General features: G+C 38.7%; 2 protein-coding genes across 2 annotated transcripts; one reads left to right on the forward strand and one right to left on the reverse strand.

The window, feature by feature from the left end:
- Positions 1-210: 210 nt before the first annotated feature.
- LOC125178402 lies at positions 211-4,792 on the forward strand. Its single transcript, XM_047882061.1, has 4 exons — positions 211-307; positions 1,855-1,969; positions 3,019-3,166; positions 3,441-4,792. The coding sequence occupies exons 1-4, from the start codon at positions 226-228 to the stop codon at positions 4,257-4,259; spliced, it is 1,164 nt and encodes a 387-aa protein (XP_047738017.1). The 5' UTR covers positions 211-225; the 3' UTR covers positions 4,260-4,792.
- On the reverse strand, positions 4,451-11,863 carry LOC108666783 (major prion protein-like). The gene is made up of 7 exons (XM_018153707.2): positions 11,699-11,863; positions 10,922-11,040; positions 9,817-9,873; positions 8,686-9,058; positions 8,167-8,320; positions 6,411-6,544; positions 4,451-5,377 (listed from the first exon to the last, which is right to left on the reverse strand). Exons 2-7 carry the CDS (start codon positions 11,022-11,024, stop codon positions 4,852-4,854), a joined length of 1,347 nt encoding a protein of 448 aa, XP_018009196.2. The 5' UTR covers positions 11,025-11,040; positions 11,699-11,863; the 3' UTR covers positions 4,451-4,851.
- Between the last annotated feature and the right edge of the window lie 1,017 nt (positions 11,864-12,880).

Genomic DNA, 12,880 nt, shown 5'->3' on the forward strand with positions numbered 1-12,880 from the left:
GGGTTTAACTTGAATGGCCGTCAGTGATTAGTTAACGGACTCTCAAATTTTTAAACCATTGTTCAACGCCAGTTTACTCTTGTGAGCGTGGTCCTCCTCAGTACCCCTCCGGACCAGAACCCCTGACCCCTCTACCAGGCGCCGGATCCGTAGGCTGGAAAACTACGTAAAATTACTCCCGCCTATATGAGCCTACCGTAGACAGGATCAGTGCCAGGCCTATAAATGCAGGCCGTTGGGCAACCGCGTCACTTCCGTGGCACCCACCGCAGCCCCAGCACGATGCTCCAGTTCCTCTGCCTCCTCGGTGAGTTTGCTCAGCTCCTTCGGTTACCCCATTGGTAAGATTTCCTTCTGCTATCTTATTTTTTATTTACCACAATATTAATGAATTCCAATTCTATTTTCTAAAATTTAAAGTTAACACAGCTATTATGAGTATGAACGTCGCTAAAAGATTTATAAATCTTGGATACTAATGAAAAACCATGCATGGCATGAGCTTCTACTAATGGGTTATAGATAATTTCATAGTTGGCCGTAGTTATTCGTTCAGCGGCTCTTGGAAAATGAGTGAAAATCGAATAAATATAAAATGCCTGTGCTTGCAGGCCGGGCCAAGTAATCTTCAGTCAGCTGAGTCAAGTGCTCATATCCCATGCGTCTTTACATTACTGCAACCCGGTTAACATCGTCAAAATATATTAAATTTTCGATTTATGCGATTGATGTCAGGGTTTCTTGAATTTCAGCTTTTGGTGGACAACAGCAGAGCAACCAATATGAATATTGTTCGATAATTGCAAAACAATATTTGTTATAGGATTCCTAGACGAAAAAACACGAAAATCCCCACGTGTGACGCCGAGTCTCTCAATTTATTGATATTGATTATTGATTGCATGATGAATGACGTCCTGGTTTTTAGTGAAGTCACGTCGTATCCATTATATATCTCTTCTTACTGTGTCGTACTTTGTTTGATATGGCCGAGGCTTGAGGCTCGTATGTCTCGTCATAATAAAGTATGCTTTCTTGTATTTTATCATGGTTTTTTGTACTTTAATGTACTACATTAAAAAATAAACTTTATATATAAGTTTTACGAAATTACATTTTTAAGCATTGAACCTATGATATTCATTACTATAGTTAAAATAGGATTTTATATTAATTCAATATCATCACCATTAAACCATTGATGATGGATCATGTATCACTTGAATTACCAGAAAATCACCTGATGATTTATCATAATTCACTATCATCAACATAAAGCATCAGTAACATAATTTATTAGCGATTTAATAGCGATTAATTTAATGCTAGTTAAATTTAATAGCGTAATTCACTAACTAGCATCAGTGCCGTAATTCACTAACGTCAGTGCCCCAATTCACTAACGTCAGTGACATCATTCACTAACGTAAGTGCCGTAATTCACTAACGTAAGTGCCGTAAATCACTAACGTAAGCTAGTGACGTCATTCACTCAACACTAGTTTCCAACATTTCAACCATTCGTTTCGTTCGTTTCACATCGACGTTTAATGAGCAGAGATTGTCTACAGAAAACGAATAAACGAAAAGTTCTTTGAATAAACAAATTATGAGTGAAAATAAACAGTTTTAATCGTCATTTTTTGAAGTTGAATGAAAATTTTTTTTAGGGAACGAAATTAACAATATTCCAATAAAATATGAAGGAATTGTGAAAATTTTCATCTCTCAAAAAAAAAATTCTAAATAAACTATTTCTACGTAATTTATTTGCTTGTCTTTAGCATTCTTGGCTTGCTGATTTACTTTTGACATAAAAAGAGGATAAAAGAAAAGTTCCTCATAAACCTGCAGTGTTGCTGGCCAGTGACGGGCTCGCTGGGGCCCCAGGTCCTTCGGAGACAGAAATCCGGTCCATGAGGCTCCCCCAGCACGCCAGGGTCCTCATCTCCTCACAAGAGGACTTTGAGTGAGTGTAGTGGTCTTGGTCGTCCCCCTCTCAAATATTTCTAGTGAGCGTAGTGGCCGTGGAAGAATTTCCCTCGAGGACTTCGAGACAGTTTAGTTGTCATGTTCGTCCCTATCTCGAAGACTTCGAGTGAATGTAGTGGTCATTGTCGTCTGTCTCTCGAAGACTTCGAGTAAAATTAGTGGTCATGGTCGTACTTCTCCCGATAACTTCGAGTGAGTGTAGTGGTCATGGTCGTCTCTCTCTCGAAGACTTCGAGTGAAAGTAGTGGTCATGGTCGTACTTCTCCCGAAGACTTCGAGTGAGTGTAGTGGTCATGGTCGTCTCTCTCTCGAAGACTTCGAGTGAAAGTAGTGGTCATGGTCGTACTTCTCCCGATAACTTCGAGTGAGTGTAGTGGTCATAGTCGTCCTACTCCAGAAGACTTCGAGAGAATGTAGTGGCCGTGGTTGTCCCTCTCCCGAAGACTTCGAGTAAGTTTAGTGGTCATGGTCTTACTTTTCCCGAAGACGTCGAATGAGTGTAGTGATCGTGCTTGTCCTTCTCTCGAAGATTTAGAGTAAGTGTAGTGGTCATGGTCGTCTCTTTCACGAGGAATTCGAGTGAGTGCAGTGGTCATGCTTGTCGCTCCCGCTAAGACTTTATGTAATTGTAGTGGTTCTTTAGCGGTAAGTGTAGGGGCGATTCTCGATTCACGAGAATTGCCCCCAATCATTTCATTTTCATTGCTATTAATTTTAAAATTGACAATGAGTGATTTTGAGAATAAAAATGATAATTGGGAAAAAATATTTTATCTCGTTAAAACTGATTTTTGCTGCAGTTTTCGTGATGCAACCAATTTTAATTGTGGCAGTCATCTCACTCCAGCTGTTTTTACGACTATTTTTCGGCATGTACAATGCCTTTTTGAGGCTCACAGCGAATTGATTATGCAGTTTTGTTTGTTTTGTGATATTGACGTAGTTATGACCAGAACTAAAATTGCATCACATCGCTTGTGTATTAAACATAATCAGACAAACAATGACCAATTCTCCGGCTTACAGCTGCGCAGGAAAGCTCTTCGGTTTTTACCCCGACACGAAGAGCAATTGCAAGGTGGTCCACATTTGTCACCCCGACCTCTCCATCAGAAGCTTCTTCTCGGGTAAAATCTTCTCATTATACTGCGCTGGAGACACCGCATTTGATCAGGTCAATATAATAGCTGGATAAAGAATTAAAGTTCTTATAATTTATTATTCAACATGAATAATTTTGAACGAATTTCTTTTATCACAATTTGTTAATCTTTATTGTTTTATATTGTTCTTTTATAACGATTTTCTTTTAATAAGTCAGTTTATATAGTCTTTAAAGTTGGTGTTGAGACAGAGTAAGTCATTCCAACTTCATAAGATACTGATGAAGTGTAATAATCTCATTAAATTTTAAAATAATCTGACGTCAAATCTTAATGTTCCCACAGAGAACACTGACGTGTCGCCGGACTGATATCGAAATCCCCTGCTTGGGCGTACCGACGATGTTCGAGAACGGCTCCCCGTTTAGCGGTTTTGTGAGGCGCGTAGTGGACCCAATCATGAAAATAATGAACTTCAATGACGTGGAGCGATCTGAAGTACTTCGAGGGTCGACAACGGACGCCGCTACCTCATCTCCTAAGAAGCCATCGTATTTCCCGTTCAAAACTCTTCACCAACTTTCCCAGAACATCTTGGAGAGCGCAAAGACTAAATTCAAAGGCCCTTCAGCTGAAGCCACGGCATTTAATCGCAGGATTGATATTGTCTCGGGTGAGACGAATTCGACTGAAGAAAATAACCACAGCAGCGAGGAAACTATGGCTACGACTTCTTTCCCTGAGGGTGTAGAAGACTCTTTTGAAGTTACCACCTCGATGCCGATGGACTCGATGCTTGATGAAACTGGCGCTTCTTCGGAGACTACAGGAGACTTGCTCTTCAGAAGCTCAAATTTGGTTGATGATTTTCATGTTACAAACACTGGCTTAGTATCTCATCCTACACACAGGGTAGAGAGAAGTGTGACAGAGGGAGGGCTTAATGATATCGGGACCGAGTCGATTGCTGAATCTGAATTCACAACCGCAATGCCTGGCGATCTCTGGATGGATGGGATGTTGGTGCAGATCGACAATTGGAACCCAGTTTACGTCGATGCTCCTCCTGAGTTTATCGAAAAATATTCACAGGAAAGTGATGAAGACGAGGACATTGATAACAGTTCAGAAGAGGTAGTTTTCACGACCCCGGCCAGCGTTTAATTTTTTAGAGAAAACCTTGCAGCCTTGAACCGGTTTGAAAATTGTTCCCATTCAGTACCGAACTGCACTTTCTTTGACACCAGTGCACACATGTTTAATCATCTCTACCTACGAATCGCTTGACAATTATTACCCATTTCCTACTCGCAGATGTACAGTTGCGGTAACGATTCTTTCAGAAGAAAATTAAATTGAAAAATTGTAACGATTTAATGGAACAAACTTAAACGTACAGATTACTAATATTTCTCATAAACTATTATAGTATATTAAATGTACAGGATTCTGCATTTAATTTTTGCAAACACCAGGTTTTAGCATGAAGTACGAAATAATTATGAATTAATTTTCTGTATTTTAATATCTTTTTATGATCATTTCACCATGGAGCTAGATTTATCATCAGGGTCATTATAACTAATCCATAAATTTTCTCATTTCATGGAGAGTCTTAAAGCATAATTTACTAATATATATCGCTAGAGAACAACAATATTGTTTGTGTGGCATTATTTTAATAAACAATTATGCCTATTCTCTGTTTCTATTATTTCTCTATTGTGTTAAAGGCAGTGTTACATCTACAGAATGATCACTTTGGACTTTGCGACTGTAGATTTGACGTATAAATTGCACCGTCTGCACGAGAAAATGCATCGTTGGAACCAACATCCGTGACACTAAGCTCTTTATTGTACTTTTTGTTATGGTACTGCGAGTAAAACAATTTATCATATTGATTTGGAGAAGAATATTTCGAATGTTTATGCTTTAGATCGGCAACATATTGAGAACGTTTCATAGATGGCACATCACCGGCATCAAAGTTGCCAACGGACTCATTTTTTCCAGAAATATTTTTCGTGAAATTTGAGTTCGTTTCCTCAACAAGTTTCGAATCGAATGATTCCTTTTCCTTTATAAACGTATTTCCTACTATGTCATGCTTCTCAGACGACATACGCAGGGCATGCAGGCTGTCCTCATACCCCGCCACAGGGCATGGGTACCACCGGCCACAGGACCGTGGTGCTGTGGTGCCCATGTCACTCGCCGCCACCAGTCGCAGTTTCAGGGCCTCCGGCAGGCGACGATTGTCTGTGAGGGTGTGTAAAATCCTGGAAAAAAGTAATTCAATTAATAATTAATATAAAGTATTTGAGTTGAAATTTTTATAGCTTGTTTGTTCAATTCAGAAAAGTTTTCATAGAAGTTCTGTTTCTTAGATCATCCTTACACGATACTAAACGGCTGATCGAACGTCCGCCTCTACTGCGGAACTTGTGTGTGGACAAGCTCTGATGACAACCTTTGTTAATATAGAGTCTACTTTTATAATAGCTTCAAATAATATCATAATCAATTTTATTACTATTAATATTATTATTATTATCAATATTATTAGTCTTATTCTTATTAATATTAATATTATTATTATTATGTCCAAATACTGATTTTATTTTACAAAATTATTCAAGGACTGGAGCTTGCAATTGAAGAACAATCGCTGAAATCTTCTTTATAATGAAGGCCCCACTTAACCTGTCGATTTGGAATTTTTTTAAATATATATGTTCACAATAATTTTAAATTAATCTAAATTCAACATTTCATTAAAGTTCGATTTTCACTCTATTTTTCGTGGATCTATCTATCAGTCAAAAAAATTTCATGCCTAGGGATATTTCGGAACGATAGATGTTATAAATTCTTGACCAATCACAAATGCAAATGTGCTAACACATAAAATAAAAAAACACATTTATTCTTTGAAGGAATTATGAGGCTCGCTGACTCTACCATTTCACGAAATATTAGACAAAATGAGAAACTAAACTCTAGGAACCTTTCGAATACATTATTTTTATTGATATATTTTAAAGAATAAAGAAAAGTTTCAACACTTCTCTTAGTGAGAAGCTTTGACACGAAATTTTCTGGCGCGTGCCACCTTATCCACTATATTTTTGTGGCGTATACTGACACAGTGGCAGTGGCTCGCTCGTTTGGCATCATAGGGTACGTGGCTCTATATTTGTGTGGCGTATACTGACACAGTGGCAGTGGCGCGCTCGTGTGGCACCATGTGGTACGTGGCTCAGGTACGTGACTCTATATTTTTGTGGCGTTATTTTTGTGGCGTATACTGACACAGTGGCAGTGGCGCGCTCGTGTGGCGCCATGTGGTACGTGGCATCGGCTGTGGCGCAGGCCAGATGTTCCAGGCAGCGGTTGGTGGCCGCCGTGAGGCCACTGCAGCTCAGGTAGCGCATTATGAAGTCGTCCTGTGGGGAGTGTTGTTCAGTTATGAATTTTAAGGTACCCCCTTTTTTCAGTTTTCTGTGAATTTCACGTTTGCTATGAATTTTTCCGAAAAAATCATACGAACAAAATGTACTTGTATTTTGGTTTTACATATATGTGTGAAGTTTCAGAAAGATCCGTTAGTAAATGTGGAAGTTTTTCTGGAGACGATACCCCCCTTTAACCTGATGCAGTATCAGTACTAAGTGATATTATACTAGGGTTAACCTGGTGCAGCAGCCGTACTAAGTGATATTATACTAGGGTTAACCTGGCGCTGTAGCCGTACTAAGTGATATTATACTAGGGTTAACCTGGCGCTGTAGCCGTACTAAGTGATATTATATTAGGGTTAACCTGGTGCTGCAGCCGTACTAAGTGATATTATATTAGGGTTAACCTGTTGCTGCAGCCGTACTAAGTGATATTATACTAGGGTTAACCTGGCGCTGCAGCCGTACTAAGTGATATTATACTAGGGTTAACCTGGAGCTACAGCCGTACTAAGTGATATTTCGTGGACCACAACCAAAAAGTAATAGAAACGAGAGATGTTTTGTTTCCTTTTTCGCACAATTGAAACTTACTTCTATTTTTTTTGGTATTTGTTCTTACGTCACATAATACAAAAAATACAAAATTAAAAGAAATATATATTATATATTTCATTATATTTAAGGGCTTGAAACTGCCCAGTGCCGGGGAATTGCATTCCATTATCACAGGAGCTTGTGACTCCAATGTCGTATAATAATATAAGTCTTATGTCGGAGAATATTGCTAAAATTCATACAATTAAAATTTTTTTACGATATCAGATTTTGATTCAAAATTTGAGGGTAATTAATTGAATTAAATTTTTTTCCTGGTTCCAGAATAACAAACACTACACACTTTTTTTGTAGTATTTTCAAAAATAATTACCTTGATATTACCAATTAGCTTAACTGGACAAGACTCCATCAATCATGACTCAAACAATACTACAATAATTATATTATTACTTAATCATGACTCAAACACAATACTACAATAAACAATACTACAATAACTATTGCTCAATCATGACTCACACAATACTACAATAACTATTGATCAAGCATGACTCAATCAAACAATACTATAATAATTATAATCTCACTAGATTGCTTGAATCTAGTGAATTATTAGTCAATCATGACTGCAAACAATACTACAATAAAAAATACCACAATATACAATCAATACAATCATGACTGCAAACAATGCTACAATAAACAATACCACAATATACAATCAATACAATCCTGACTCAAACAATACTACAATAAACAATACCACAATATACAATCAATACAATCATGACTCAAACAATACTACAATAAAAAATACCACAATATACAATCAATACAATCATGACTGCAAACAATACTACAATAATCAATACTACAATAATTATTACTAAATCATGACAGAAAACAATACTACAATAAACAATACTACAATAAATATTACTCAATCATGACAGCAAACAATACTACAATAAACAATACTACAATAAATATTACTAAATCATTACTGCAAACAATACTACAATAATCATTAACCTAAAGTTATTACAGACCTGAATGTGTTGCTCGGCGCTGAGGCCCACGGTGTCCTCGATGTAGCGCTGCACCTCAGCGAAGTCCTGCAGTTTTTTATTGAGGACTTGCGAGGACTTCACGTCGAGGCTCCTGCGCCGCCTCCCTGTGGTCGTGGCCATCGTCGTCACCACCCTGGGCATTGAAGAGGTCAATTATATAGGCGTTATTTTATATGTTGGAGTTATTTTATCTTTTATCTGTTGGAGTTATTTTATCTGTTGGAGTTATTTTATCTGTTGGAGTTATTTTATCTGTTGGAGTTATTTTATCTGTTGGAGTTATTTTATCTGTTGGAGTTTTTTTTATCTGTTGGAGTTATTTTATCTGTTAGAGTTATTTTTTCAGTCATATTGGAGTTACTCCACTCTACCCCTCTCACTCTAACCTCATGAGTGTTTTTCCTATCATCTTTCTCCCACTCAACTGAACCCCTCAGTGCTACTCCCCACTCACTCATTTGAGCCACATGAATGTTATTCCACTCTTCCCCCACTCACCCGAAACCTATCATTGGAACCAATGATCCCAGTAGTGCCAGTGGCGCAAGTATGGAGCACAAGGTGCAAGCGGCGGCTGCTTTGCTGCTTCCACCTCCACCTCCATAGCCGCCTCCACCACCTCCATGACCACCTCCACCGCTGGCTTTAGCTTGATGAACGATAACAATGGGGTTACCGCCACTTCCACCACCACCTCCACCGCCTCCACCGCCGCTGTAGTAACTTGAGTGACTTCCACCCAGCCCGCCGCCTCCATAGCCACCTCCATAGCCACCTCCACCGCTTAATCCCCCACCACCGTAAACAACTCCACCGCTTAGACCTCCTCCACCTCCGTAACCACCTCCGTAGCTGCTTCCAACTCCACTTCCTGATGAGAAATAAAAATTATTATAATTCACACTGCAATAAAAATTCACACTGCAATAAAAATTCACACTGCAATAAAAATTCACACTGCAATAAAAATTCACACTGCAATAAAAATTCACACTGCAATAAAAATTCACACTGCAATAAAAATTCACACTGCAATAAAAATTCACACTGCAATAAAAATTCACACTGCAATAAAAATTCACACTGCAATAAAAATTCACACTGCAATAAAAATTCANATGCAACCGCGGTTTGGTTGCAGGTTTGGTTGGTGCTTTAATGCAACCGCGGTTTGGTTGCAGGTTTGGTTGGTGCTTTAATGCAACCGCGGTTTGGTTGCAGGTTGGATTGTGGATTCGACGCAACCACAGTTTGGTTGCAGGTTTAGGTTGAAGCTTTGGCATGTTGGGTTGTGGCTTCGAAGCTACCGCGCTTTGGGTGTTGGTAGCATAAAAATTTGTTGTTATGTTCAGACTATTCATGCCATAGTTTATTGTCACTATTTTTATGATAAGTTTATTAATTGCTCAGTCACTCGATTGCCTTCATTATAAGTACGGTATTTTATTCATTTATCTAGAATCTAGATCAAAATTTTCATAAAACAACTTAGATGCAAATTTTAAATTTATAAGTCAATATCATTCTTTTAACAATAGACCTTCAAAAACCTAAGTAATTCTCTAATTTGGAACAACATTCCAAGCCAAAGACATTAGGTTAACCGTATTAACTAAATATTTGGCTAACCGTATATCACGCCGCCGCTGCTGCCAGAGCTTCCCGAGTAGCCTGAGCCTCCAGTCGCTGCAATAATAAAATATCGTATAAAAAAAGTATATATAATAAAATATCGTATTAATTATAAGGCGTACTTTTAAATTAAGTGCCGTTTGACATCATAAACAAGTATATTTTTTCCGAAAATTTTATATTCATTTAAACTGTCAAACTTTACTCTACTTTACTTAATAATTTTCATTAATATTGAGGCATTAATTGAATCTTGGGATCAGCTTTTGTGCGCCATCGTAAGAAAAGCTCGTAGCCTGATTAGACAACCACTGCTTCGCGGTCGTTTTCTCTTCGTCATCATCGTAAAAGCTCTGCACCGCCATTCCGATCATAAAAGCATTTCTAGAGACAGTGCAGTGAACTCTTCAGCTGAGGACGAAATCGCGGTTTTCTTTCACTTTATAGTCCCTTTTTGCATCCTGCTATCGGTAATGGCTGAAGATCATGAATGCTCATCCTGAATGCTTTATCTTTAATTGTCATATACCATTTCGGCAACATTCCATCCTTATAATGTTTGCACCACATACCACTTCACTGATTTTGCGATGAATGTTAACCGATTTAATGCCTTGAGCACATAGAAACAGTATTACAGCAATAAATTTACAGGCTGCAGGATTCTCAATAGATGGAGACATTTAAAATCAGGTAAACAGATGCGGACTCGCTCAGATGGTTCTGTAATGGCGTTTGTGGCTTCGTATTTCCCAGTGATTATATAATAGTTTTATAACAGTTATATCCAGGGCAACCTAAGGGAACCTACTTTATTGCACGTATTTCTACTGGGAGCCTTTTTTTCTAGGAACCAATGCAACCAACTCTCAATAAAGTAGGTTTCCCTAGGTTACCCTGGATATAACCGTTGTAAATAAGTTTCCCAGTGATATAACAGATGTAGCTACAGGGCGCGAATGCGCTAAACGGTGGCCGCAGCGCTGTGGCGGTGTAAAATAAAAACTTTGGTCACTCTAAAAACACCACTTGCATAAGAAATACCATGATTCACTTAATAAATGATTCAGATGTAGTTAATATCAGACTCTTTTTCTCCCACCTGCGATGTAGCCTCGCTCCTGCGCTGCCTCTACGCGTCCCGCCTCAGCAGTGGCCGCCAGCAGCAGCACGGCGGCCACTAAGAAGCCCCACGCTGGACCCATCACTCGGCGAGGGGATCTGGTGGGGATGAGGACAGGGTTAACCCTTGGTGGGGTGACACGGGCAGGGTTAACCCTTAATGGGGAGACATGGGCAGGGTTAACCCTTAATGGGGAGACATGGGCAGGGTTAACCCTTAATGGAGAGACATGGGCAGGGTTAACCCTTGATGGGGAGACATGGGCAGGGTTAACCCTTGAAGGGGATACATGGGCAGGGTTAACCCTTGAAGGGGTGACATGGGCAGGGCTAACCTCTGGTGGGGGCGACACGGGCTGAGTTAATCCTGGGTGGGGTGACTTTTGAATAGTTGGCGTTTTGATGGGGTAACATGGGGAGGGTTAAATCTTCTCAGGGTGACATGGGGTAGGGTAATCATTTCTTGTGTTGACAAGGAAATGGTTAAATTAACTCTTGATTGAGTGGAATGGGCAAGGCTAAGCCTACACGGGGTGACATGGGCTGAGTTATCCCTTCACGTAGTAACATGGGCAGATTTAACCCGTGACTTGTAGAGACTGTTCCGAGTGACTCATGAACGAAGAAGAGGAAATGTGTTTCAGGATTTCTCATTTGAACATGACTGCCAATTTTATAAATGGAATTCCAAGACCAATCGAAAAATAAAGTTGCAGCAAATGATTCGTACCAAATGTCTGTGACAGGCACCACTTACACGGACTATAGTTTCCTTGCGTCAAATCACCGTAGGTGAAGACAAGAGCTACACTGTTTTTACTGGCACCTTCGTAATCCAGAACTAAATTGGATCAACGTTCAACGAATTCCTAATTAAACAAATTTATTCAATATAAATTAGCTGAGAATCGATCTGCTCGGATGCGACTTCCAAAAGTGAATGAAAGAGAGGCGTTTTCTCGAGACCTTTATAACGAACTGCTTTCTGCGGTCAGCTGCTATGCATTCAAAGAAAAATCTGCCGGACACAAAGGCGTGGAAGTTTTCTCAGAGATGCTCGCTTTCTAAAGACGTTGAAGGAATTACGGAACCAAGGCCTATACTTTCAAAAAAAGTTAAGAGATCGTAAGTTTATCAGCCAATCATTGACGGCCTATCAAGCAAAATCCACCAATCATAGACAAGAAAATAGAGCGTAAGTACTTACGTTCACTTAGCGAGTTTTGAAAGTATGGCCCCTGGATCGTCTTCTTCAGTGCATTATGAGGTCAGGTGCGTCTGCGCATGCGCAACTGTGTTGTGATCTCTCGTCATGCTCATTGGTTCGTAGGATTTTCTAAATCGAAAAATTCAAATAGAATTTTCAGCTGTCATGGGAGAAACGGTTACATGGCTGCGCGTTTGCCTTGTATTAGGCAGATGGCAATCATCTTCGGAGTAATTAATAATAATAATAATAATATTAATAATAATAATAATAATAATAATAAATTATCATTATTATTATTAATACTTTATGTGATTTAGGTAAATTATTAGTGTTAATTCAGAAATTACAAAATTCAGAGCATGTGTAATAAAATTCAGGGAAAAAATTAGTTGACTGATAAATAGGCTGATGATGCATCTAAGTAAATACATGTTCTATTATTAATAACGATGGTAGGGAAAAATATTAGTAACGTATCATACCTAAAACAGATTAACTGGAACAAGGAGATATGACAATAAATACAAATAATACAGGCAATTTCCTTGCCTGTATAATTTAAAAAACATATAATAATAATATAATATAATTTTATTATAAAACATATAATAAAAAACATATAATATAATTTAAAATGTTAAAACAGCCCATACTTCGGGCTGTTTTACCATTCAGACTACGTCACAAATACTGATTCTATGAATCAACGATTTTATCAGAGTAGCGACC

The sequence above is a fragment of the Hyalella azteca genome, unplaced genomic scaffold (genome assembly GCF_000764305.2).
Source record: "Hyalella azteca isolate HAZT.00-mixed unplaced genomic scaffold, Hazt_2.0.2 contig9563, whole genome shotgun sequence".
Lineage (NCBI taxonomy): Eukaryota > Metazoa > Arthropoda > Malacostraca > Amphipoda > Hyalellidae > Hyalella > Hyalella azteca.

What these genes read in the sequence shown, in the direction of transcription:
- LOC125178402 (XM_047882061.1), top strand. Translation starts at nt 226, where the DNA reads ATGCAGGCCGTTGGGCAACCGCGTCACTTCCGTGGCACCCACCGCAGC. An exon ending in CCAGTTCCTCTGCCTCCTCG is followed by an intron (nt 308 to 1,854) that starts GTGAGTTTGCTC and finishes ATAAACCTGCAG; the next exon opens with TGTTGCTGGCCAGTGACGGG. An exon ending in GAGACACCGCATTTGATCAG is followed by an intron (nt 3,167 to 3,440) that starts GTCAATATAATA and finishes ATGTTCCCACAG; the next exon opens with AGAACACTGACGTGTCGCCG.
- LOC108666783 (XM_018153707.2), bottom strand. Translation starts at nt 11,024, where the DNA reads ATGGGTCCAGCGTGGGGCTTCTTAGTGGCCGCCGTGCTGCTGCTGGCG. An exon ending in GGAGCGAGGCTACATCGCAG is followed by an intron (nt 9,874 to 10,921) that starts GTGGGAGAAAAA and finishes TTATTATTGCAG; the next exon opens with CGACTGGAGGCTCAGGCTAC. An exon ending in GAGCGCGCCACTGCCACTGT is followed by an intron (nt 5,378 to 6,410) that starts GTCAGTATACGC and finishes ACTTTTTTCCAG; the next exon opens with GATTTTACACACCCTCACAG.